Below are 26,383 nucleotides of genomic sequence, written 5' to 3'. Positions count from 1 at the left end.
GTAGTTAGTGGCAATTGGGGCTGAATCCAAAAGTCTTTCTATGGCATGCCTATAAAAGAAGGAACAGAGCTTCAAGTTAAAGGTGGGTTTCAGGGATGATGTCCTGGTGCTTTGCTTGATCTGCTAGGACAGTGGCCCTAGCTGACCACTTTGTCTGTGCTGGACCAAACCGGAAGAAGTAAACGTTAGGAGATAAGAATAAAATCGGGATTAAAGGGACCACATATTGAAGGGCAGTCCACATTCAAGCTATTTTGTCCATTTATCGCCATTACTACATGCGTTCTTGTCACACTGTGTGATTTTTGGATAGGAAGAAACTTGTGTGATGGTTGGATGCTGGGTCAGGGTCTCCCTCTGGTCAGAAACCTCTTTGTTCAGATGCCCTCTCCCTAGTGTGAGCGCAGGACTACCAGGTCTAGAGTTATTTTGTGTAATGTAACTATGCGTTATGCTGCAGGACAAATCACCCCCCAATTTATTGGCGTAAACAAACACACACTTATTATCTCACAATTTCTGCAGGTCAGGAATCTGGGCATGGCTTACCCAGGTTCTCTGCTTCAGGGTCTCTCCCAGGCTGCAATGAAGGAGTCAGCCAGGGTTAAGGTTTCATCCCAAGGTTTGGCTGGGGCAGGATCTGCTTCTAAGCTCACATGGTCGTTGGTAGGATTCAGTTCCTCCAGGGCTGCTGGACCGAGGGCCTCAGTTCCTAGTTGTCTGTTGGCCACCCTCAGTTCTTTGCCCTGTGGGTTTCTCCAGTGTGGTTGCTGTTTTGTCACAGTGCACAAGCCCAGAAGGGAATGAAGGTCTGTTAGGAAGATGAAAGTCCCAGTGTTTTGTAACCTAATCACATCCCATCACCTTTGCCTTATGCTATTAGTTAGAAACAATTCACAGGGTCCAGTCTACCCCAAGGGGGTGGGTAATCACACAAGGATGTGAATACCAGTAAGCCGTGTTCACTGGAAGCTGTCAGAGCAGCCTGCCAACCGCAACTCAAGGGTAAGAATAGAAGGCAGGGCTTCCATGGTGGCGCAGTGGTTGAGAGTCCGCCTGCCGATGCAGGGGACACGGGTTCGTGCCCCGGTCCGGGAAGATCCCACATGCCGCGGAGCAGCTGGGCCCGTGAGCCATGGCCGCTGAGCCTGTGTGTCCGGAGCCTGTGCTCCGCAATGGGAGAGGCCACAACAGTGAGAGGCCCGTGTAGCGCAAAAAAAAAAAAAAAAAGAATAGAAGGCATAAGCCAGCAGCAAGTGGGGAAAAAAATAAAGGCTACTAATTTTTGATTACTTATTATGTTGAGCCCTGAGCTAAGCACCTCGCATGAATTAACTGTCTCATATAAATCTCCCAGCAACACTGTGGCATAGGTATCATTATTCCCATTGTACAGGTAACACACACTTCAGAGGAATTAAATAACTCTCTCTCGAGGCCAAATAGTAAATGGTAGAGCCAGGATTCAGAGTTGGGTTGCCAAACTACCAAGCCCATTCAGGGCCTGGAGGGGGCCTGAGCCCGGGGACCCCATTTCCCACCTGAGTGCTTTTACCTGAATTGTAGGAATAATAGCTAAGAGGAACAAAAATGCTTTGCAAATGCCAGTCTCGCAAACTTAAACCTAGAAAGTCTCAGGTGTTTTACGGAGAGATTAGAGGTAGGAGAGTGTTAAGGTAGGAAAGCGGTTGAGAGGCTGTTTCAGCTGTCCAGGCTCAGAGCAAAGCAAAGCTGGGCAGCAGGTGGGAGGGAATGGACAGGCAGGTGCACAAGTCGGCCAGGCCAGGGATGGGCAGATGGAAGGAGGAGGGACAGGGGCTGATTGCACTGGTGCGGGTGGGGCCCAAGAGACATCCTTTTCAGAAGCTCCTGGTGACTCCAGTGTGCTGCCAGGGTGAGAACCACTGTTCTACATTTTCGTGGGTGGCAGACAGGGTCACACTGCCAATGGCAAGAAAGGCAGGGAGCAAGCGGGAGGGCGGGAGTGTAACCAGGTGGAGATGGTAAGATTGTTTCACTTGCAAATAATGTTGAGTTGGAGGTGACTGCTTGATGGTTTTTACTTTAGCAAAAAAAAAAAAAAAAAAAAAAATCCGCTCCTCATTCAGAAACGTGGGATGTTGAAAACACATTGAAGAGTAAACTGCAGAGAGGATAGAGGTGGACGATGGATCAGTTCATAGGAAAGAAAGAAAAGAAAAGGCACGGCCTGGGTTGTATCAGCTTCTTTACATGCAGAGTTGTTGGGAGAGCTAAGAGTTGCTGGGAAATGTGCTTGGCTCAGGGGGTGACACGTAATAAATGGAACTATCGGTTAATACAGTCGCATTCACTCCAAGAATGACTCCAGTGGTCCAGTTTAAAGGTAAGAAAAGAGATTCAAAGAACCTTATCCAAAGTCCTACAGGGAGTAAATGTAGACTTAGACCTCAAAGTCGGTGCTCCCCGCTACAACACCTCACATCAGAGGGCTGAGCACAAAGACGTGGGTACCGAGAAGAAGGTGTGAAGAACAGTTGGTTAAGGAGATGGGAGAAGTTGGGAAGGCAGGAGCAGAGGCACGGGGCACGGTGTGCGTCAGGAGGCCAAGAGCAGGGCGGAAGAGGAAGAGGTTTACCACGCAACCCTGCCACGGCCAGGGGGCAGCGGAATGCGGAGGAGGTAGCCGGCACCGGCACCAGGGAAACCATTTAAGATGTGCACAGTTGTAGCAGGGCTGTCTGCGGACTTGTCCCCTGAAGAGGGGTCGGACCAGCAAAGGAGAAAAGCAGCATGTGGATGCGTGTCCCAGACTCCCTCTCCCAGTCCTCAGGACCCGACAAGACAGGCCATTATCCTCGTGGGAGAGTCCTGGTTTGTTTTCAAAACTGCACTTTCTTCGCAGGGACTGCTCATCACCATCAGACAAGGGCTTGCCAAATGATTCAAAGTGATGCAGTTTGAAAAGTACACACCTGGGGGAACATCAGGCCATCCTGTCATTGTTATCCTCGTCCAAGGATGTCCTTTAAACATGTGGTCCCCATAAAGATACCCATACCATTCAAGCCTCTGAACAGTGCTTCTCAAATTCCAAGGTGCGTCACATCACCTGGAGACCTCTCCGATTCAAGCAGGTCCGAGGTTCCGATTTCTAAGGAACGGTGCTGCTGACCCGAAGACCACACTCTGAGCAGCAAGGCCTCAGGGCAATGGTCCCCAAACTTGTCTGAACGTTGGAATCACCTGGGGAATTTCCAGACTACGGATCCCCGTTTCCCAGTGACAGAAACTGTGATTTAATTGGTCCGGTATATGCTCTGGGCTTGGAAGTTTTAAAAGGTTTCCACGTGATTTTAAGCAAGTTAAGATGCACTGCCAGGGGGCTTGCAGAGGGAGCATGTAGAGAGCTTGCAGGACATGAATCCATAAAGAAGACAAACCCAGCTTGTAGTAAGAACTGGATAGTTTAGATCATGCAAGGGTAGTACTTCGAAAAGGGTGGTGGCGGATGGGAACACATTTAACAGTCGCCTCGGGGTCCATCACAGGGCCTGCGACTCGCGGGCACCTTTTGCTGGGGGCGGGGGAGGATGAGGGCCTGGCCACTCTTTCCTTGCTTCCGCTCCTGCCCCAGGGCGGGAGGGGCGGGGGCCGGCGAGGAGCTTCTCAGAGCATGCGCAAAAGCGGGCCGGCGAGGAGCTTTTCGGAGCATGCGCTACTACGCCGGTGCTCCAGCCCCGCCCCGCCGGGGCCGCGCTACCGGAAGTGCAGTCGGACCGCGCTTAGGATCTCACGGAGCGGTCGGTCGGCCTCGGTTCGTGGCACGTGGCTCAGCACGTGGCCGAGTGCCTGACCCTGGGCACCCTGGAGCCGCCGGCCTCTGTCGCGGAGGCGGTGTCGTCCCTGACAATCGCCGACGCGTTCGTCGCGGCCGGCGAGAGCCTAGCCCCGCTGCCCCCGGAGCCCCGTCAGAGGTTCATCTGCTCCTTCCCCGACTGCAGCGCCAATTACAACAAGGCCTGGAAACTAGACGCTCACCTGTGCAAGCACACGGGGGAGGTAACGAGGCCGAAGGCGTGGCCGCGGGGGGCGTGGCGTCCAGGCCGGGGACTAGGGGTGCGGTGCGCGCCAGGTGGGCACTGCCCGAAGGCCCCGCGCGTGGGTGCGCAGACGCGTTCAGTTTTGGCCCCCGGGACGCACAAGCGAACCAGCCATGCCTTAGGGCAGGGAAGGCCTGGGGAAGTAGACAGGGAGTTCTAGGACCGAGATATCCTTGCCGTGGGCTCAGGGCTCACTAAGCAACACTTTCCCCTTCTTTGACCTTGAGTGGTGGCCAGTCACCACGTCCCCATAACGTGTAAATATTTGCAAGGTTGGAATACTCCCTCCCACGCCCACCCCCAACCTGCCTTAAAAGGCCCCGCCTCCTGGGACCGCAATGGAGGAGAACTTTAGAGTACTGGAGGTTTGCAAGCAGCATGTGTTCGTTCATTCATAGTTCAGTACCGTCCTGGCCCGGAGAGCAGCAGTTACGACAGGCAAGGCTTCTGCCGTCAGGGACCTTATGTTTTAAGCGGGAGGACAGCGGAATAAGTAGGAATGCGACGCAGTGAAGAGAGGGCTGCAGGAGGGTGGTCGGGAGAGGCCTCTCTCTTGACCTGAATGAGAAGGAAAGGTCCCAGCCCTGCAGACATTTGGGGGAGAAACAGCCCGGGCAGAGAGAACTGCCAGAGGAGCGTGTGGTCCTGGGGGTGGACGCCGGCCAACGTGATTGGGTGGGGGAACCATTCAAGGGGAGCCTGAGGGGCACGCCTGGAGGGTCATTTGTAGGCCAGGGTACCAGTGGGTTTAGAGCCTGCGTTTTGTTTTGAGAGCAGTAGGAAGCCTTTGGAAGGTGACAGGTGAGCAAAGGGCGGCTCATGGAGGCCTAGGAATTGGCCGAGTTTCCCAGGATTTGGCAGTCTGGCTTCTCAGGGCCTCAGCTGAAGGCCCTTAACCAGGGTGCTGCAGCTCCTGCCTCTGCTCCTAGCACTTTCCTGACTTACAGGTCATCCCTCTGTGTGTCCTCACGCTGCCCGTCCCCCTCACCCCTGCAGCATTTGAAGGCTGCCCGTTCCCTCCCCGGGACCTTGTCCCGCTCACTGACCCTTTCCCCTGGCTCCTCTCCCGTCCTCGAGGTCCTCCACCTGCCCCACTCTCTTGGCTTCTTCTTACTCTGTGACTGGCTTCCTTCATGACGTGCTTTATGCTTCGCCTTCCTCTCTTTCCTCTCGCCCGTTCAACCCCCCTAAATTCTGGGCCCTGTTACCAGGATGTCCCGATTAGACTTTACGTTTCCTTTCAGACTTGTGGGCTGTATTTAGGATATTGGCACTCCCAGCTTCCTTCACACAGGCTAGAAAACTTGGAGTCATGTCATCCCAAATCTCACATTAATTTGACAGACATTTTTCGAACGTCCTGCATGACGGGCTGTGCAGAGTTCTGTGCACCTGCCCTGGTAACGCAGCTCTTGTCTTCCTGTCCACCTGCTTTGCTACCAGTAGCGTCCTTTGAGGCCTTGGTACCTCCTTCCTGGACTGTTCTGGGGCATGTTTTCCATAGTTAAGTGCACAGAACTGGTTATACGGGGGACATGTTTTGGCTTTTCCTACGGGTTCAGAGTGGAGGCCCTTCCTCCCAACTGCCGGGTCCCACGTGGTGGTTGCACTTCGGGCCGTGAGCTGTGTGTGTCCGGGCACCTGTGAGCTTTCTCGGATGTGACACACTCTTCTGTAGCTGTGCCGGGCGTTCTCTGAGCAGACAGTGGGCTTGTCCAGATGAGACTGCCCGCCCTGGGCTCTGAGTGGATGCGGAGACGCTGTGCGGGAGGAGAGGATCAGTGCGCGCAGGCCGCGCTGAGAGCCGGCAGGAAATCTTTAAGGGGGCCGCTGCTGAAGCCGGGTGTGGGTCAGGAGCAGGTTCACAGTACTGTACGGTTACTGTGAAGGCTGCCCGCTGGTTTCACATGGTGTTCCTAGAACAGAACCTGCTGCAGCGACTTTGTGAGCAGCTGCGGCATTTCGGTTGTCGTGTAACCCCAGGCGGGAGATCCTTGCCTGGCCTCCTGTAGCAGGTGCTCAGCACTTACTGGGTGGAAACCACCTCTACAGACAGAGTCCACGGCTTTGCCCATCAGATAGTTTAGGGCTTGAAGTAACACCAGAGCCACTGACGCAGGCAGGATTGACGTGCTTTTTGTCGCCTTCCTGCTAGAGACCGTTTGTTTGTGACCATGACGGGTGCAGCAAGGCCTTCGTCAGGGACTGGCACCTCAGCCGCCACGCCCTGGTTCACACTGGAGAAAAGCCCTTTGTGTAAGTAGAGAACTGTCTTCAGGCCTCTGAAGTGGGCGGCGTTTGGCACAGAAAATTGGCTGATGACCTTCGAGGTGAAGAAAGCGGAGCTGCTTTGGCCTGCATCTCCTGAGACAGGGTTTGGAATGTGTAAAGAGCGTTGGGGCCTTGTGGGTCATTGCATGTGATAACTTCAGGGACGCGTTCATCCGAAGTTGTCTTGAGTTTGCATCCTCTCGTCTCCCTTTAAAGTGTATCCTAAATGGGAAATCAACCTCGTAAAGTTCAGACCAGATGGAACATGGTTCCCTGGCAGATTCTGGGCTCTGTATCATCAGGGTCTTTACGAACCAGTCAGCTGCTGGGATAAGAGACATATGAACGAGGAAGTAGAGCTTTAACAGTTTATCTTCTCTTTCTTTCAATTAAGCCCCCACTCCTCTGCCATGCCAGTGTTAATTTCATTCTTCTCTGACAGAGTTGCTCATTATCTCTGAAAAGGTAGATATTACTGCTTTTCTTTTAAACCAGCTACTTTAAAGCAGTGGATCTCAAATTTGGGGTCCATCAGAATCACCTGGAGGGCTTGTTCAGTCACAGATGGGAGCAGCCCTCCTGCTCATCAGGAAGGACCAGGTAAAGTATATCCACACCCGTGGAATACTATACAGAGAGGAAAAAGGAATGCAGGTGTTCCCTGTGAAACTAAGAAAATCTCTGGGGCTTATTAGTTGAAAAACCAACGTTCCGAAGACGGTGTATTTCGGGCTACCTGTTTGTGTGTAAAAAGGAGCAGGGGAGGTAGACAACAAGTCCTCTATTTGTATTTGCTTCTGTTTGTGTAAAGAAATCCTAAAGGCTACATAGCAAAACTAAAGAACGTTGTTGCCTGTCTTGGGAGTGGTGGGAGTCCTGGGTGGGTAGGGGCAGGGCTGGAAGGAACCATGCAGCTGTGTCCCTCTCCAGGCCTCTGGTTTCTGAGCTAAGTGGCCGTATACTATTTAAAACACTAAGTCTTAAATAAAAATGGGGGTGGATGTGGATGCGCGGGTTGGAGAGAACAGCGAGGGCTACTCCTGCTGGAGCAGGACGACTGCAGTGTCTCTTGCGGCTCGCTCTCCAGCCCACATCCCTCTCTTCAGCGCCAGATCCCCGAGTCCAGCTGCTTGCTGCGCGGCGTTATTTGGCTGTCTCCCTGGTTCCGTGGGGCCCAGGTCCCCGACAGTCCACAAGCTTTGTCTTTGGTCCTGTTCTTGTCAGGCGGCATCACTGCCTGCTCGCTGACCCGCAGGACTCCTGGTTCTTCCCTCCCGTCCTCCACAGCAGAAGGTCTGCAAGGGCTGTCCTTACCCCTCAGGGCCTCTCCCCTCCCCCAGCTGCCCGTGTCTCGGTTCAGGCGCTGGCCTGCACGCCTCACTTGAAGTCTGTTTCCCCGGCCCTCTCTCACATCACCCTCCAGATTGCTTCCTTTCCTAAAGCTGGGCAGTGGTTTTGAGCACTGCTTATGTAATGACCTTTGTGCCTGGGCACTTTTGTGGTCTTGCCCCATTTGCTGGACTCTGACAGGAAGTGGTGGTCCAGCTCTTCTTAACTGGGCAGCAGCACTCCCACCCCCAGCTTTGCCAGGGTGTCTCACGGCCGCTGTCTCTGCTGTTTGGTTCCTGGCAGGACTTTCCTGGCCCTGTCCTGCCCCACAGTGGTGTTGGGTTAGATGTCTGTGTCAGGATTGAAGTCAAGAGTGACGGAAAACTCAGCCCAATAGAGGCTTAAACAGGATAGTCTCTGTTTCTCTTGCATAACTAAGATGCAGAAAGGCCGAGGTGGATAGGGGCTCTTCCTAACTTCCTCTGTAGTCCTCATGGTCCAAGATGGCTGTCGGAGCTCCAGCTGTCACATAAGCATTCCTGCCACTGGGATGGAGGGAGGGGCAAAAGAGGTGTGCCCCCTTTTTAGACACCTGTGGGAGCTGAGCAGGATGGGCCAGCACTTAGCAGTGGGACCACAAGGGAGGCTGGAAGAAGCTCTGTTTCTGTTGGCTGTGAACCCAGCTGAAAGTCAGCGTTTTGTTCCTGAGGTCAGAAATAGCACGTGTTGGAACTCGGGGTGGGTGGTCTCTGCCACAGCACCCCTCTTGTGTCCTTCCAGTGGCCTCTGGGCATTTCTCCCCCGTCACTCTGCACCTTTTTCTGCCTGTCCCTGTGGATAGCGTGGTGCCTGATAGGAGTGTTATTCGGGGTTTATTGGTGAACGATGGGTAAGATGAGGGCTTGTAAAGGAAGTCCTGCTTCATCCATCCGGCTTATGAAAACTCATCACAAAAAGAGCACATATTAAAAATCACAAAGAATTTAGATAATTCGAAGTCAAGATATAGAAACACTCATTAAGGGGAGCTACACCGGCTTGGTGGTATGTCACAGGGCCTAATGGTTTATGGTTCTGTAAATATCTGTTTTTTACCTCTAATGATAAGCTGAAACCAGTTTTTTTGTTTGTTTTGTTTGTTTGAGGTCTTTTTGAAAATGTAGTTTGTAGAGACATTTCAAGCAAAATTAAAGTTATCAGATTCTAACCTGAGAACAGTTTAACTTAAGCATGATTTAAGTCTAAGCAGGGTTTAGGCTTTTGGAACTAGTGTTTTTCGTCTTCCCTCTGTCCACTGTATAATGTCTGCTACACTGTGCTTAATTTCAGAAGCCTAACAAGAAAATGCATCTCTCGTTACATATAATCACGTCAAACTGAGAGGCGTTATGTGGTATGGCTTAACGCTTTGGAATTTGTCAAAGGCTATTTTTATTATACTTTGGCATAATTAGCTTTTATAAAGTGGGAGGCTGTGCACATCTTAAGATTTCTCTCCCTTGGTTTGTTAATATTTTGGTTTTTACACCATTTCCTAACAGTTGTGCAGCTAGTGGCTGTGATCAGAAATTCAGCACAAAGGCAAACTTGAAGAAACATTTTGAACGCAAACATGAAAACCAGCAAAAACAATATGTAGTAAGTATGAATGATTTTATATGCTTAAATTCTGACGTTTTTATGTCTATTGCCTGTGTGTCTAAAATTTTCGTCAACCAAATTTTGTTGGTCAAATATCTGAATTTAGTTTGACACTAGCTATCATAATAATGGTTTATTTTGAAAGCAGACTTTTTTTTGCTAATTAAAGTATATTATTGGTAGACTACCCCAAATGAATCGTTTTTGCTGTTTCATATGTGTTACTCTTCAAAGCTTCTTGAATTTTATAGTAACTAAATGGTGAAAGTAGCAAGTATGTAATTTCTGCGATATTTTTATCTTGAGAGGATTCTGTTATGAACTGTTGTTGATTTTTTTTTGAGACTACCAAACCTTTACTTAAACAGTGCAGTTTTGAAGGTTGTAAGAAGACCTTTAAGAAGCATCAGCAGCTGAAAATCCATCAGTGCCAGCACACCAACGAACCGCCGTTCAAGTAGGTACCTTACGTGGGTGAAACCTCTTAAAGTTCAGGTGGGGATAAGATTAAAATGCATAGGTTGCATACCAATGCTCAGAAGCAGTTTCTTGATCAACATTTTCCTGTTAAGTTGTACAGTATATGCCCATTAATGTATTGGGCATTTCACAAGTTTGTACTTTTGTTTCTCTAACAGAAAGATTTAATGTGTTTCAGAATAATTTGTGAAATTAGTACAATTGTGGTTAAGCTTGAAGGTAAGGCTTATGTCTTAACTACTCAAATAGAGCCTGTTCAGTGGCGGGAAATGTCCTTATGCAGATGCTAAGTATTCCTTTCCTGTAGAACAAAGGTATCTGGGCTTAGCCTGCATCAGAGAGGGTTTCAGGAGGAACAGGAAGAGGTGACTGGACGCGTTGGAAGACACCTGCAAAGGGCACCTGCTGATGGCCGTCCTGCGAGCCCTGGCTGGCGCTTTGCGCGGCTGGGCAGTCCCCTGCCTGGGACTTGTTGCCGTTGACAGTGCCCGTCCCTGCTTGCAGCTCTGCCGCCTCTTCCTGTGCCGCTGGTGGCCTGAGCGCAGAAGGGGCGCCCAGAGGCCATGCATCTGCTGCTGTTTTCTTTTCACACCATCCCATGGCAACATCATTAGAAAAACTAGACGCAAATGACTCAGGATGGCTTAGGTGTTTACCCGAGCCATCTTTTTGTTGCCATGAAAATGGTATATTTTCAGAGGTATAAAGGTGAAAACTGTTTAATTTGATCACATAAGCAAAAAAAAAAGTAATGACTTTTTTCTCTCAGTTTGTTCTGCCCAAGGCTGGTGAAGTAACTTGCATTTCATCTACAACTAGGTCTGAATTTGAAATCCCATTTTTATGACTGGTTTGGTTGTGGGAAGAGGAGACTTTGGCAGGATGAGGACGACATACTATTTAAGTACAGTTCTGTCTGAAAACGGATCAGCTAACGCTCGTGTGTTGTTGACCCAGGTGTACCCACGAAGGATGTAGAAAACACTTTGCTTCCCCCAGCAGTCTAAAGCGACACGGGAAGGTCCACGAGGGTATGTACTGGTGCCCGCTCTGACGGGCACACCAGCAGTAGAGCGTGTTAATTCTCTGACTGCTCGAGTCTGTGGTCGTCCCAAGAAGCCGAAACTGCTTGGGCAGGGGCTCCATCTGCCTGTTCAGGTTTTATGCTCTTGACCAAAGATGTGCTGGGTGTCGTGTCTGCCTTTCCACTCCCTGTTGTTGCTGTTGAGAGTTAACGTTTATTGTTTACAGCCGTGCCTGCTTATGCTTCTTCCTTGTGAAAGGGTTGGAACTCCAGCAGTGGCTTTGCTGCTTCAGCTGCTTTTAACCTCTTCTCTTTCCTTTCCTTGTTGGCATTCAAAGGACTTGGATTATAGTTTGAGGTTTTTGGAGTAATCAGGTTGTAACTTTTTTCAGAAAGACTTGATTAAGCCAACAGCTTGAATCTCTTCTGTTTCCATGAAGGATTTTTGATACATATTCCAGTTTCCCAAACCTTAGAATTTATGTGACTTAAAAAAAAAAATTATTTATTTATTTATTTTTGGCTGCGTTGGGTCTTCGTTGCTGTGCGCGGGTTTTCTCTAGTTGCGGCGAGCGGGGGCTACTCTTTGTTGTGGTGCGCGGGCTTCTCCTTGCGGTGGCTTCTCTTGTTGGGGAGCATAGGCCCTAGGCGCGCAGGCCTCGTTAGTTGTGGCACATGGGCTCAGTAGTTGTGGCTCGCGGGCTCTAGAGCACAGGCTCAGTAGTTGTGGCGCACAGGCTTAGTTGCTCCACGGCCTGTGGATCTTCCCGGACCAGGGCTCGAACTTGTCTCCCCTGTATTGGCAGGTGGATTCTTAACCACTGCGTAACCAGGAAAGGCCCCCTCCTTTTTTTTTTTTTTTTTTTTAAAGACAAGAGACTAGTAGTTGAGTCTTTTAGTTTCTATCTGGTATTTAATTGGGTGAAGCTCAGGCTGACTGTTACACTGACTAATCCAGTTCAAGTGCTTTGCACAGTGTCCATTTTTGTTCACAGAGTTTTTCTCTGGAATCTTTTCTTTTTTCCCTTAGCTGCTTCTTCCTAGTTCTTTTTTGCAGCATGAAATTTACAAGATATTGGCAGTACAGGAAGCTGGGGGTGGGCAAGGTTATCCTTGGTGGTTTATCCAGGGCAAAGGGCTGAGTAAAAAAAGAGGCAAAGGTAAAGCGCAAGAAGGGGAAAGGGGCCTTGAGCCATGGAGGCGGGATTGGGGGAGTGCATCACAGCAGCTGGGAGTTCGTGGGCCATGTACCCAGCCCACTGAGAACAGGAGAGGGAGGGCCTCCTCTTGAAGCCCTGCTGAAGGGAGAGCCTATATGAAGGACCTTGACATGCAGTTGTTTGGTTTTACTGTAAAGTAAACTTTGCTTAGTTTTCATAGCTACCTTGCAGTCTAATTTTTTTTGATAATTTGCTTGATGTTTTGATAATTATTTTTCTTTCAGTTTAATTATGATTGGTGTTTATGCCGAGTATTCACAAAAGGCCATGCACCAATCTGTTTTTTTTTTTTTGAAATAGGCTATATGTGTCAAAAAGAATGTTCTTTTGTGGCAAAAACATGGACAGAGCTTCTGAAACATGTGAGAGAAGCCCATAAAGGTAAGGCAGGCATGAGGGGCATATGAATATCTGCCCCTGGGGAACTGACTGAGTGCTTTTAAAGGGTGAAACGTTAAATGTGAACTTGAAAGTACAGAGTTTCTATAGTGTGTCTGGTGAGTCCAGGGTGCCTCAGCTGTTTGGCACGTGAGCAGAGATCTGTGGTTCTGGGCCGAGGCCTGTGCACATATTAAAGGCTCGGGCAGGTGAGGCCTCCGGGGAGGCACTGGCTGATGTCTGCGGGGCAGTCTGGGAAGCGTGCCCTGTGTGTTGGGGGACACGGAAGAAAACCGGTCCGTTTAACTCCCTCCCCTTGCTGCACCTCCGGGTGGAGAACCCCTGCTGCTTGCAGACAAAAACAGGGACTTCATGTCATGTAGGAACTTGGAAAAATTGAGGCACACTGGAGTTAGTTTCCTCCCAGATTTCTGATCTATGTGTCATCATAAGGTTTTGGGCATCGAATATGTCGCTTGACACATTCCATATTAGTTTTTCCTGTATGGTAACACCTGGGAAGTGGGCTCAGTTTGCTAGTCTGCTCCCGCAGAGGACGTAACATGTGACGTGTGCCAGAAGACGTTTAAGCGCAAGGATTTCCTGAAGCAGCATATGAGAATTCACGCCCCGGAGAGGGACACGTGTCGGTGCCCCAGGGAAGGCTGCGGCCGCACCTACACCACCGTGTTCAACCTCCAGAGCCACATCCTGTCGTTCCACGAGGAGTGGCGCCCGTTCGTGTGTGAGCACGCCAGCTGCGGCAAGGCATTTGCCATGAAGGTGAGCGCCCCGCCCGGGCGCCGTCCTTGGGGGCTGCTGGGCTCCAGGGAGCCTGGCCCCAGGCGGCAGATGGGGAGGCTGGGGGGGACTCGGGCCCTTCACTCCTGCTCCAGCAGGAGTGGTTCTTCACCAGACTCTGCGAGCAGACAGATTCGCCCCTGCCAGTGCTGTGCTCAAAGTCTGGCCCTCAGCATCGCCAGGGAACTTGCGAGCAATGCACATCCAGACCCACTGAGTCAGAAGTTCGGGGGATGGGCCCAGTCATTTTTGTTCTAACGAACTTTCCAGGTGATTCTTACGTGACGGAATTTGAGACCCAGTGGCCTCTGGTACCATGTGCTTATTATTTATGAGTCTGTTGATATTTGGGGTGTCCTTCTGGGCTGCCATCATCTGGGGATTGAGAAGGGGAGCAAGAGACAAGGACATGGGGGACCTTAGAGCTTCGGGACACTGGTCTAGACTTGGAGACCGTGACCCCAGGTGGAGAGGGGCCCGTGCGGCTCTGAGGACCCGCGCCCGGTTGGTGCTCTCACAGGCGCTCGTGTGAACAATGGTAGAGACTGAAGTTGGGGTGAGGCTGGCTTAGCACAGCCCAGACCGTGAGAAAACCACGGAACTGCTGGTGGTCAGTGTTCGTGCTGAGGACAGCAGGACTTGGGTCAGATTTTCCACTGGTGTTTGGCGATGCTGATGACACAGATTCAGTTAGAAGAGCCTCCTTCAGCTCGGAAGGGTTTTCAGAACTGGCCCCCCAAACCCCTTACTATGAAAGAACTAGGAAGCCACAGGCACACGTGGTGAAAATGTATACATTCCTAACCTGGGTCCTTGGAAAAGGCAGTGATTTTAGTCCAAGATTTAAGGGACAGTTCCGCTCCAGTGGTAGAAGTCAGATCCCTCAACAGAATGTAACAGAAAGAAGGCTGTCCGTTTATTTAAATGACTCACGGGGTTTTCATATTGGCAGACACCAAACACCAAGTGGCAGTGTTTTACAAATAAAACTGTTTTTCTTTTTCGTTCATTGTAGCAGAGCCTCAGCAGGCATGCTGTTGTGCATGACCCTGACAAGAAAAAAATGAAGCTCAAAGTAAGTTGAGACTTAGCAAGCTGTTAATTTTAAAACATAAATTGGCTTAAACTAGATGCAATCTATTTAGCATATTTTCAACTACTTATTGCTGTGTGAGGCTGTACTACTATACAAAGCAATTGTGTGGATTTCACTTTCTTACTTCACGACAGTAGTTTTGTTGTTGTGTATACTGCGATAGTTGTGTACCTGATAGGTATACGATTCCAGGAGTTTTGATTTTGAATTCGAGTTACAGTCGTCCCTTGGTATCCATGGGGAATTGGTTCCAGGAACCCCCAGGATACCAAAATCCACAGGTGCCCAAGGAAAGTTATATGAGGATTTTCGACTGCGCAGGTGTCCACGTGCCTAACCCCCCCAAGTTCAAGGGTCAGCTGTATTTGCATATAACCTCCGCACATCTTCCATATACCTTAAATCATCTCTATGTTACTTACAATACCTAATGCAATGAAAATGCTATGTAAATTGCTGGCACACGGTAAATTCAAATTTTGCTTTTTGGAACTTTCTGGATTTTTCTTTTTTTTAAATATTTTTGATCAGCTGTTGGTTGACCCGCAGATACAGAGGCCTGCCTGTAATCTGTCCTCCTTATTCCCAAAGGTGAGACCGTCTCATGAAAAACGGAGTCTGGCCTCTCGGCTCAGTGGGTACCTCCCTCCTAAAAGGACACAGGACCAGGGCGTGTCTTTGCCCAGAAATGGGGAGACTGAACTGCCTTCTGAACTGCACTAAAGGCAAGGTGCCCTCCGCCGTGGCGACGCTGGCCCCAGCTACACACCAGACTGCTTTGTTTGAAGGACCGCAGACCAGCCAGCTCAGTTATTTTCTCTCAGAAGCACGTTTTTATTAAAATCACTGGTGCAGAGCATCGGATGCTCCGTCGTTTCCATTTCCTCTGTTCAGAGCGTCTCCCCTCTGGGTCCCCAGAGCTGATCTGCACGCACTGTCTTCCTTTTGGCTCAAGGGACGAAGCACACACATCACAGCCTTGCCCCGTCTGACGGGCTGTGGCCTGGATGAGAAGGTAGCTATTCCAGGCATAGTCTGCAGTATTTGATTACATATCTCCTCCTAGAAAAGGAAAACAGCCAAAGACTAATTTAAAACCAACATCTTTGATTCTTCCCCGTGTTAATGCTCTAATACGCATAAAAACCAGCAAGCTTGAATTGCTATTTAAGGGATTTGCTGAATCGAATCGTACGTACCTGGTTAAGTTGACTGAAACCTGTACAATAAGCAGGCAGTTATACAAACTCCATGTAACTAGGCTAATGCACTAAAGGCTTGATAGTTTTAAATCCCGTCATGGCACTGAGGGGCTATGTTTGGCCCAGACCACGCTCTCGAAAAAAGTGCAAAGCAGTGGGTTTGGGCACTGGCAGAACCCCTCCTTTCCCCCCAGGTTGTCAGCCTAGCCCAGTGCCGTTCCCAGCACTCATTCACAGAGTCATTGGGGGTGGTTAGAAAAATACAGACAACTCAGTTCTAGAGATTCTGGGTCAGCTGGGCTGGGCTGGGCCGGGCCCTAGGCCTGAGTCATTCTAACGTGGAACTAAGGTTGAAAACTGCTGGAATAAATGCTGCCTTTTAGATGCTGCAAGTTGTCTAACTCCAAAAGCAAAGTAGATAGTCCACAGACTTATCCTGGGACTGTAAACGGATAGCCACTTTCTGGAAGACAATTTGACTTTATATGAAATGCTGCTTATAGGCCTTTATAAAGAGGAAACAGACTTTAGAAGATGAACCCATAAAGTTTCTAACTTTCCTATTTAAGTACTGGATCCTCTACAATTTGTAAAACAGAATAGCATATAGCCTGTAAGTTATAAAGGAGTTTTTCTTTTATAAATTTATTTTTAGTTTTGTGTTGGGTCTTTGCTGCTGCACGCGGGCTTTCTCTTGTTGCGGCTAGCGGGGGCTACTCTTTGTTGCAGTGCGCGGGCTTCTCATTGTGGTGGCTTCTCTTGTTGCGGAGCATGGGCTCTAGGTGCGCGGGCTTCAGTAGTTGTGGCTCGCGGGCTCTAGAGCACAGGGCTCAGTAGTTGTGGCTCGCGGGCTCTAGAGCACAGGGCTCAGTAGTTGTGGCTCTTGGGCTCTAGAGTGCAGGCTCAGTAGTTGTGGCGCATGGGCTTAGCTGCTCCGCGGCATGTGGGATCTTCCTGGCCAGGGCTCGAACCCGTGTCCCCTGCATTGGCAGGCGGATTATTAACCACTGCGCCACCAGGGAAGCCCTGTGAACTAGAGTGTTTTCATGTGGCGAAGTATTTATGCTACAATGGAAAAAGTAACCTGTACATTTTGCATTTTGAAAAACAAATTGGAAAGCTACTATCGTCACTGGGTAGGATTAGTAGTTACTTTTCTTTGCCTTTACATTCCCCAGATTTTCTACAGTTGTATTTTTAAGATCAGAAAGAAAACAAAAACACACAGGCAGTCAGTCACACCTGCTTTTACTCACCATTTTGTTTTCTGGCTCTTCTGTAGTCTTCCCTTTCTTTATTGTAATTTGAACTTTGTACTTTTTCTCGATCCACTGCTGAATCTGTTTGCTCTTTGTGTCCAAATCATGTTGTCCAATATTTGAAGAAAAAGTCAGTTCCTTTGTCAGGGTGGGTCCTGGTTTGAAAGAGTGAGACTTGGCGCTAGTCTGTGTGAGGTCTGTGCTTCATCCCATGCTCGTCCTAAGTCTACATTGCTACAGGGGCCCTACAAGTCCTCCTGTCCAGTAGTTTCACATGCCAGTAAACATTCAAACACGGGAGACAGACACAGGTAAAATACCAATTTTTTACCTGCCAAGTAAGAGTATTTCAACATGGAATGCTTCTGTTTATCATTACCATTGTCTGATGAAAGAACAAAGAAGTGGTCCTTTAAAAGGAACCAGTTAATCCTTATTCTTATTTTGGATGGTGGGTAACAGGTGTTTATTATGTTTTTTCTTTAGGCTTTCTTTTCTTATATTTTTTCTTCTTTAAATTAATTTTTCTAAAAAGGAGTTCTTTTATTAACACCTCTTTGCTTCCTTACAGCTCCTACCAGCTGGTCTGAGTTCTCTGTCAGCCCTTCAGCCATCTCTGAACCAAGCTTCTCAGGCTGTCCACCTTTCTGTTGTAAACGTGACATAGTTTGATGTCCTTATCACCCTGGCTGGCCTCTGTGGATAGTTTTTGTTTTCCAGTCAACATCTCTGTTGTTAAATGTGGTGTCAGAAAATTGACACGTGGCCTTACTGTGCAGCTCTGGAGACTTCTGACCTCTGTCCCAGTGTGTTTTCTGTAATGATCAGCACTTACTAGGAATCACGAAAAGCAAACCTCTTCACTTAATATCCAACTCACGGCTTCTGTACGGTTTAAATGACAAGTGAGTTGGCACATCACGTGAGTGTTCCTACCCTTACTGTGATGAAACGGGCGTGGGGCACGCTCCAGGAATCACTTCAGAGTTAGGGAGTGCTTCCGTGTGATTAACTGCACACACACACACACACACACCCCGCTTAGAGATGATGGGAGCAGGGGAGGAGGGCGCCCCGACAGGTGAGCGGCCCAGGACAGGACCAGGAGCCCACCCCACCTGTCCATGTCGTCATGCCCTTGCGCAGTGGAAGGCCAGGCAGCCGTCGGGGGGTTAAGGGGTTCCCATTATTTTGGTGGTGGTCACCTTGTTTTCCCCTCATTTTACACAGGTGTAGAGGAAGACATGACAGACACAAGAGTAGCAAGGAAAATAGAAAAAAAGGGATAGAAATAAGTGGACGAAAAAGACACTGGAAACGGTGGTGAAAGGACGTCTCAGCTTCTCACTGGCCTGTTGTCACAGGGGCCCTGGCAAATGCCTGACCTCAGCTGCGGATGTGCAGTCCTGAGGACCTCGGGGGCAGACAGCAAGGTACCTACCAGGCTTGGGCTCAGCCCTCTCCATCCCTCTGAGCCGGAGCCGCTCCTGGTAGATCTGCGTGCCCGTCATGAGCTGGTACTGCGGGGGCTGGGCGCCGGGGTCCCTCGGCACCAGCCGCAGGTCCTGCTCGGCCATGAGCCTGATCACGTTCGCTCGGTGCATGGGGCCCAGGTCGTTGCCCTTCTCGTCCAGCACCTGAATGATGCGCTCGTTAATTTTTCTTCCAACGTTACGAAAAGCTGTTTCATTCTTTTTTTTCTTTTCTCTCTTGTCCTGGGTGTCTTCAGTACTAAAAGCTTCTGCGTGAATGAGGCAGGACGGTCTTGGGGCAGAGGCAATGTGGGATGGTTCCGCCAGCGCCGTCTTCTGTACGACGTATTTACCCAAACGTCTTCTAATGCAAGTATTTTCCGTTTTTATAGTTTGTAATGTTAACCTCTTTAGCAAAAGAGCAGCCATCCTAAAAAGCAGGGAGAAAAGCTCACTGAAGTCCGATCACTCATTCCCATGGGTCGGTGCCGTGGAACATGGAGGGCGTGTGTGAGCCTGTGGGAACCTCACCTGTGAACACTGCAGGTCCATGCACAGGAAACTTAAAAGTTATCTTAGTTGACTCCGTTCCCCATGGATCTCACAGTGCTAGCTCCAAAAGCAGATACACCCTAAGGCTTTATTTAGGACGATGCAGAACATTGAATCCCTGGTGACTCACAAACACCTCTTCATGAACGTAGTGAACAACTAACTCATCAGTACATCTGACGGGCTACAAAAGGTAAGAACACTGTTATGGGCAAGGGGACCCTCCAGGAAGACAGCTGACCCCTGGAAGAATGAACTGGGACTCTCAGAAAGGAAATGCCCTGACATTAGAGTGGCCTCATAAACTACGTCCATCGCTCACAAGGCAGGTGCTGCACTGCAGACGAAGGTGAGCTGAAGCGTCAGGCGCGTGTGGTCTGACTTCACGGCTATGAACGCTGCACTTAGAAGGGGCGCTTTGATTTTTTAGTTGCTTGTCCGCCATAATGTGTCCCTCCTACCATCCACATGACAGGTAGACCTGAGAAGTGTCTGAGGGAGTGATGAGAGGACCCGTTCATCTCATCTAGGGTTTGTTGAGAAACACGAGAGAATCAAGAACTCGGAGAGGTAGGTGTGTGCGGCTCGTCAATGAGAGAAGAGGATGCGGTGCCTTAGGCGGCGCTTCTCAGAGAAGGCTCCCTGGGGCACCTGCTCGAGCATCACCTGGGGCGTTTGTTCAGACTGGAAGCTCCCTCTGGTCCAGCTCTGATCCCACTGGGCTGGGTAACCCACCCCTCCTACCCGTCACCACCAACCACGCCCATCGTCGACCAGTGACATGGGTGGGGGGAATGAACAGCAAACTATGGAAAGTGATGGGAGGCGCACGTTCTCACCTCCCTCCCCCGCAGGTCTGTGGCTATGGCTCCAACCCCCCAGCCTCCCTAGAACGCCACCCTTGCAGAGTTAACTGCCCACCCAGCCCCTCCACGCAGATACCCAGCGGGCACCCTCATCAGCACGGCCAGAGCTGAATTCCACCTGCCCTGCTCCCCGCTCTGTCCTCACATACACCCTCTGGCGCTCAGGCCCAGAACAGCTGAGTGATCCTTGACCCTTCTTTTTCAGCAGATCCCACTGTTCGCCCGCTAAAAACCAGCAGGATCCAAGCACTCCACCTTCTCCCTCGCTGTCTATCGCCCTGCCCCTGACACGCCCTCATCTCTCACCCGGATCAGGTCCCAGCCTCCTGACCGCCCTCCCCACTGCTGCCCCTGCCCCTTAAAACATGGAAGTCAGGCCGCGGCGCTCCTCTGCCCGCAGCCCTCCGCGGCCCCCACCTCGCTGCAGAGCCCCGGGCACCAGGCCCCCACCCACCCCTGCCCACAGCACCCGCCCCGCTTCCTGCGCTCCCTGTCCCAACCGCACGAGCCTCTCTGCCATTCCTGTAAACGCCGGGCGCGCCCTCCCCCCAGCCCCCGACCCGGGTGGGATCCTCTCCCTCAGACGATGCCAGTTCATTTACTTCTCGGCGAGGCCTTCCCTGTCCACTCTGTCAACGGCACATCCCATCCTTTCAAACCCACGACCTTGCCTTTTAAAGAGATTCACTGCTGACATGCACTGATCTACACACGAACACTCAGTCTTTCCTCACTGGAACGTAAGCTTCATGAAAAAACGTCACTTGTCACTTCGTTCACTGCTGTGCTCCCCACACTACCGCCTACAGCCTGTCTCAGTACATACAGCCGTCCTCGGTATCCACGCGGGACTGGTTCCAGGACACCTGGCATGGACGCCAAACTCCGAGGATGCTCACGTCCCTTATATAGAAAGCTGTAGTGTTCGCACATAACCTGTGCACATCCTCCTGTACACTTTGAATCATCTCTAGATTACTTATAATACCTAATACGATGGAAATGATATATAAACAGTTGCCTGGCACAGTCGCTTTTTGGAACTTTCTGGCAATTTTTTCTTTTTCGAGTATTTTCAGTCATGGTTGGTTGCAGCCACGGATGTGGAACCTGTGGATACGGAGGGCTGACTGTACGTGCTGAATGACTGCGTGAGCCCAAGGAAACCGCCAGGAGGCAGGCGGTGTCTGGGGGCAAATCTCCAGATCGTCAGGTGCATCAGCGCCCCCCACCGCAGATGCGCTGTAAGAGTGCTCTTTTTATTCCAGAGATACTGAACTTTCCTCCGTATATTTTCTTCCTTTATTCAAAAGCTGGGGCCCTTTTTTCCAGGAGTATTCAATCATACCGCTGTGTCAGTTTTCTTCTGGTGCTCTTCTGTAGTATCGTGAGAAGATATTGTCAGATTTATGAATAAACCTTGACTAAAATGATCCATGCTTTACAAAAAAAAAAAAAAAAAATTCCCAGCTGGCATTTCAAATGTCCACCAACCTCAGTGAGCTGTACGGCCAGATGTTTCATCCACAATGAATGGGTCACCTGACGGTCATGAACTGGGGATGCAGATGCTGTAAAGGCTCCACAGTGGGACTGAACTGGGTTTTAAATAGCTGAGATACTTACTGTTCAATAACGGACACTCAGATACTTGTTGCCACATGGCGGAAGCCGGCAAACCAAACAGAAAAGTCTGAAGACACTGGAGACGACTTTTCCATTATCCTCAGAAAAAGAGCAGCAGCAGCAAGTCCCAAAGTTCAGTATGAGTTAGGATGAAACTAGCAGTTACAGACGAAAGCTAGTGTGCCCTGTGTAATGAATTACCAACACGTTACATACAAAATACTACTCAATAGGTAGGATTTTGTAAGACAAGGAAGCGAATGAACAAACTAGGCACAGGAGAAAGATGAAAAAAAATTTAAGAAGAACCCTGAGGTTTCCTTAAGGTTGAAGACACAGTAATTTTCATTCCCCTATTCTTCCTAATTACCATTATTTTTCTTTTTTTTTTCTTTTTCTTTTTTTTTGCGGTACGCGGGTCTCTCACACTTGTGGCCTCTCCCGTTGCGGAGCACAGGCTCTGGACGCGCAGGCTCAGCGGCCATGGCTCACGGGCCCAGCCGCTCCGCAGCACGGGGCATCTTCCTGGACCGGGGCACGAACCCGTGTCCCCCGCATCGGCAGGCGGACTCTCAACCACTGCGCCACCAGGGAAGCCCTCTCTAATTTTTTATGAAGAGGAAGTATTTTTTATACTGATAAATTCTATTTGTTTACAAAATAAAAACTTTAAGAAAGATAATGTAGATTTTTTTAAAGCTTTAAAAACATTTTCCAAGAAGAGGAAAAGGTAAAGAGTAGAAAAATTATTATAATAACAATAATTGAATATAATATATTAATATATAATTATTAATTATATATTAATATGATATATAATTATATAAAAATTATACACTATATAATTTATATAAATTATTTTTATGAATTATAAAATTTATAAAAATTATAAAATATGACAATACTATATAAGTATATATTATTATATAATTATAATATATAATTATTAATGTAATAATTTAAAATTATTATTTACCTTTACCTTTTTAAAGGTTCTTGCTATTATTCAAATTTTAAAAGGCTTTAAATGTTCTTGACTTACACAGCAATTATGCTTCAACACTAGCTAAATTTTGGCTTTGGATCAGCAAAAAGGAAGATATACCTGTTTCTTCAAAGTAAGCTTTTCATAGATGAAAATATAAATAACAGAATTAGGGAAAAACCTGTGATATGAAATTTGAATCGGAAACATCAACATAAATTCAAGTAATTGAGAAACTTCTTATTAGGAAAATTCTCGAGCATGTACAGAAAAAACAGCAAAATAAAGGCCTAAGCACCCATCACTTAGCTCCTTGATTTGCAGCATGTGGTCCAACAGGCTTTCTCTCCACCAGCAACTACTCCCGGGACCCCAGCATCTGTGAACTACTTCCGAGTAAATCCTGTGTCATCAGTAAACGCTCCAGTAAGAGCTGAGGACTCTTGTATCTTTTGAATAAACACAGTAACACATCCCAACTGATAATCATTCCTCTATATGTTCAAATATCCAGTCTTCAGTTTTCCCTGATAGTATTACCATTTTGTTTACATTTCATTTACAGTTTGATCGCATGAAGAGACTCCCATGGGCCAAATGTGTGATAATTTAAACATCAGTGACTGAAATTCATTTCAACACACCGAATATGCAAAAATCTATGAAAAAGGAAGATAGTTAGCCACAACTGTACGTGACTGCTACTCTGACTCCTTACTCTGGAGATTGGTCATTGAAAAAGAACTAAGCACTTATCCTACCTTTTTAAGAAGAACTGTAATCACCGCCAGTTGATGAAGAAAAGCGTTCTTTAGAGGAGAATGCCAGCTAATACATGGAGAAGAAAAGTAAAAGTAATTTGAAAACCATTTTGCCACCTCCGATCAAATCACTGACTCGGGCAAGGATGGATGCAAAGATCATTAGGTAAAAAGCTGATGAGGAAACAAGGTATTCAAGCGGTGCCGAAGGGTGACCCAAAGAATACTTCCAGACTCAAGCGGGAAATGCGCACTCTGGCCGCCACCCCGTGACAGAGGTCATACTCAGCACACTTTCAGCATGCACATCATTAACTAGAGTTCAATATTCATTTACAATCTTTTCATTTTGAGGCAGAGTTTACAATGAAATGTACGAATCTTACATAATTTGACAACACCTTTGTTACCAAACTCCTGTCAACTGAAGAGGTGAAAATAACTTCCATTTGTTCACTCCCTGCTTTTCTTTCCTACATAGCTGACATTGTATATTGACATCTATTCTTTCCAGGGAGGTTGAATCAAAAGGTACATGGATTCTAGTGGGCTAAATATTTGTGAAATTAATTTTGCCAATTCCGATGACTTTAAGAATCCTTTCTCACGCCTTCCAAAGGAGTTTCACTAAGTCCTTCTGCCTGCTGCCCTGCCCACTGCCCCACCTGCCCCATTCCAGCCCGGGGTGAGCACTGCTGTCACCAAGCCTTCAGGTTGCTGTCCGCTGGCCCTGGTTTTGTACAAAGTACTCTCCGCACTGCCGAGCTGTTGACGAGCTAGAACACTGATTAAAACACTGGAAAAAGCTAACATATATCTTGGCCAATTACTTAACCACGTTTCTTTAGCCATAAAATTTTAAATTTATTTTATTTTTTAGTTATTTTATTGAAATAAGTTAACCATCCACAAAACATTTTTTGAAAAGCTCTTAAATCCTGAGCTCAAGACTCAATATTAAAAGTTGTACTTATTCCTGTATATTAATTTTCTAAACGGTCATCTCACCTTCCAGAACTCCCTATCTCAGTGACCAGCATCTCAGTCCGTCCAGAGCCACGTCGTCTTGTCCACTTCTGCTCTCCCGCACTCTCACAGCTAATCCAACACCAAGCCTCCTCAGTCTTCCTTCTGAACACCATAAATCCACCTACTTCTCTCCACATCCACTGCCACCACGCTAGTTTAAGACATCTTCCACCTCTCCTTTGGATTCCCATCAGTCTCCTAACTAGGCTGTTACACCATGAGCTCTGCAATCAGCTCTCCACTCTGCAACGCTGGTGTTGTCCCGGCACCCAGCGCCCGCCCACCTAAAACTGCCTGACGATTAAAGACCAAGAGCTTTCAGGAGGCCAAAAGGTCCTTCGCACCTTTCTGGCCTCACTCCATTCCAAATTTCATTTATGCCTCAACCCCCCTGGCCTTTCCGATCTTGAAGTGCTCTTCCCCTTGGTTTAGGAAACTCCATTCCTGTCTAGCGGGGTCTTTCTCAGGGCGTTCTTTTGATTACCTCCCAGACTAGGCCAGCTCTCCCCTGGTCAACCCCCCCTTTCCCCCGTGTCCCGCTATTTGCTTGTTGAGCTCAGAGGTAAGTGCGTCCACAGAACAGCTCATCTTTCCACGATTATAATTTTGTGATTATCTTATTACTGTTTCTCTCAGACGGTAAGTTCTGTGAAGCAGGGAACGCATCCGGTTTACCCTTCCCTGCATCGCGCTGGGCACGGTCAACAGTGGCTGATTTTCCAGAGCTCTCCACTCTGCACTTCCTTACACTGAAGCCTCTTATAACCTGTACTTGGAACTGCGGCTCTTCAGTAAGAAAATGTGTTTACTTCTTTCAGGAGTCTTATGCCGTGAAGCCTAGTAAATGGTAAATGGGAAAACAAGAAATCCCAGATCACTCAGCGACCTTTCCCACTACACCGCCTCTCTGGCCGCAGAGCGCAAAGAGCCTGCACGCCCGCCAGTGCTCCGCGCTGAGCCAAGGACTGGCGGATGGGGGGAGCCCGGCGCGCCAAACAGACCGGTCACGTGCATCTGTGGTGGCCACGCCCACCCGAGCCCCGCCCCCGCGGCGCGCCTGGGCCGTAGCGACGTACGGCCTGCGTGCGTGCCCGTACGTGCACAGGGATAGCGGGGCGGAAGGTCCAGGGGCCTGAAGGACCGTAGACGGCGGGTCTAGATGCTGCGGCTCCGGGGTGCGCGGACAGCAGCCTGGTCTCGAAGACGGCTTTAAGCCCGGCCAAATCCCCGAACCCGCGGCACGGTCTGCAGGGCCTGTCCGCTGGCGGGTGGGTGGCACTGAGCTTCCAGGGACAGGGACACGGCCGAGCGCAAGGCCGCGTCCTCCGCAGGCACGTCCCTACGACCCCGTCCTCCCGCTGCAGGTCCCCTCACCCGCGCAGCGCCCCTTGCCTTTAGCTTTACCTGTTCCGGGCCGCCGATTGGTAAGGTTTGGCAGAAGGAGCCCGCAAACGGGCTCCGCCGTGTGAGACCCTTTCACCTTCCGTAGTGGGCGGGGCTTCGGCCTGCGTCTTTAAAGGAAAGGTGACGTGAGGAGGAGCGCCGTTCCGGCCGGCGGCCTAAAGTCCTCCGACACAAAATGCGGAGGGCGAGGGGAGGTGCGTGCGGGAAGTTGCCGTTCACCTGGCTCCTGCCGCCGCAGGTGGTGCTGCGATCGGAGCTTCCCATCCCCTCGGTCCATTACGTTGGTGCCGACCACGGTGTGGCTGTATTCCCACTAGGCTTAGAGCTTTCATACACGTCTTTTTTATTTAATAAAATACTATTTCGATAGAATGCTTAATTAACGATTTCATAAACGTCTTTATAATTATTGTGAGTTCGGGAGCAGGCAGACTCGGGAAGCAGAGGCTCCCGTCGGTTCCCAGGTAAGCGGCACTGGCGACCTGCGAGCGCCGGGCCGGGCGCGGAAGGCCCCCGTGGCGCCGTATCCCGGAGAGCTCGGAGCCGTCAGCGTTTGGCCGAGGACCACACGGGCGTGGGGCGTGCGTGCGGTGTCCAGGCTCGGGAGCAGTTTTAACCCTGGGAGCGGACCGTGCACCCGGTCTCTTGCCTGCCTGCTTTGGGGTCTGCGAGCCTGCAGACCGCCGTGCCAGCCCCTGCCCCTCTCGCCTCTTCTCCAGTAGGAAATTCCTCCTTGGCAGAGTGGGAATTCCTCAGTGGCCGTGACTCCCTGAAGCCACCTAGTTAGAGGATACTTTGATTTATATGAGAGCACACTGCTTCTATTGGATACTTGTAGTCCAGCAGGACACGTCGCTTTATTCTCATTAAACAGCTCAAGTCTCGCATTACCTCTTTCGTTTCAG

The 26,383-nt window shown here is 49.4% G+C and overlaps 2 protein-coding genes across 5 annotated transcripts; one reads left to right on the top strand and one right to left on the bottom strand.

Moving 5' to 3' along the window:
- Nucleotides 1-3,490: 3,490 nt before the first annotated feature.
- On the top strand, nt 3,491-15,181 carry GTF3A (general transcription factor IIIA). The gene is made up of 10 exons (XM_049701142.1): nt 3,491-3,673; nt 3,769-4,041; nt 6,238-6,338; nt 9,224-9,320; nt 9,692-9,780; nt 10,761-10,834; nt 12,348-12,428; nt 12,979-13,208; nt 14,242-14,301; nt 14,914-15,181. Exons 1-10 carry the CDS (start codon nt 3,491-3,493, stop codon nt 15,043-15,045), a joined length of 1,320 nt encoding a protein of 439 aa, XP_049557099.1. The 3' UTR covers nt 15,046-15,181.
- On the bottom strand, nt 15,133-25,661 carry MTIF3 (mitochondrial translational initiation factor 3). Of its 4 annotated transcripts, XM_033409432.2 has the most exons (5): nt 25,479-25,651; nt 24,054-24,911; nt 18,225-18,685; nt 16,781-16,938; nt 15,133-15,384 (listed from the first exon to the last, which is right to left on the bottom strand). In XM_033409432.2, exons 2-5 carry the CDS (start codon nt 24,263-24,265, stop codon nt 15,166-15,168), a joined length of 1,050 nt encoding a protein of 349 aa, XP_033265323.1. In that variant the 5' UTR covers nt 24,266-24,911; nt 25,479-25,651; the 3' UTR covers nt 15,133-15,165. The 4 variants fall into 4 exon arrangements, with proteins under 4 accessions (XP_033265323.1, XP_004281819.1, XP_049557254.1 ...); XM_004281771.4 differs by lacking the exon at nt 24,054-24,911 and having other exon boundaries at nt 25,479-25,650; XM_049701297.1 differs by lacking the exons at nt 24,054-24,911; nt 25,479-25,651 and adding an exon at nt 18,787-20,068.
- Between the last annotated feature and the right edge of the window lie 722 nt (nt 25,662-26,383).

Source organism: Orcinus orca, chromosome 18 (genome assembly GCF_937001465.1).
Source record: "Orcinus orca chromosome 18, mOrcOrc1.1, whole genome shotgun sequence".
Classification (NCBI taxonomy): Eukaryota; Metazoa; Chordata; class Mammalia; order Artiodactyla; family Delphinidae; genus Orcinus; species Orcinus orca.
This window is presented reverse-complemented; position numbering and strand designations above follow the sequence as displayed.

Excerpts from the sequence above, each read along its gene's own strand:
- GTF3A (XM_049701142.1), top strand. The coding sequence starts at position 3,491 with ATGGGAACACATTTAACAGTCGCCTCGGGGTCCATCACAGGGCCTGCG. Across the intron at positions 10,835-12,347 it reads ACACGGGAAGGTCCACGAGG|GCTATATGTGTCAAAAAGAA; the intron begins GTATGTACTGGT and ends TTTTTGAAATAG. Across the intron at positions 12,429-12,978 it reads TGTGAGAGAAGCCCATAAAG|AGGACGTAACATGTGACGTG; the intron begins GTAAGGCAGGCA and ends CTGCTCCCGCAG.
- MTIF3 (XM_033409432.2), bottom strand. The coding sequence starts at position 24,265 with ATGGGAATCCAAAGGAGAGGTGGAAGATGTCTTAAACTAGCGTGGTGG. Across the intron at positions 16,939-18,224 it reads GAGGGCTGAGCCCAAGCCTG|GACCCACCCTGACAAAGGAA; the intron begins GTAGGTACCTTG and ends CTTTCAAACCAG. Across the intron at positions 15,385-16,780 it reads AAGAGCCAGAAAACAAAATG|GAGGAGATATGTAATCAAAT; the intron begins GTGAGTAAAAGC and ends TTCCTTTTCTAG.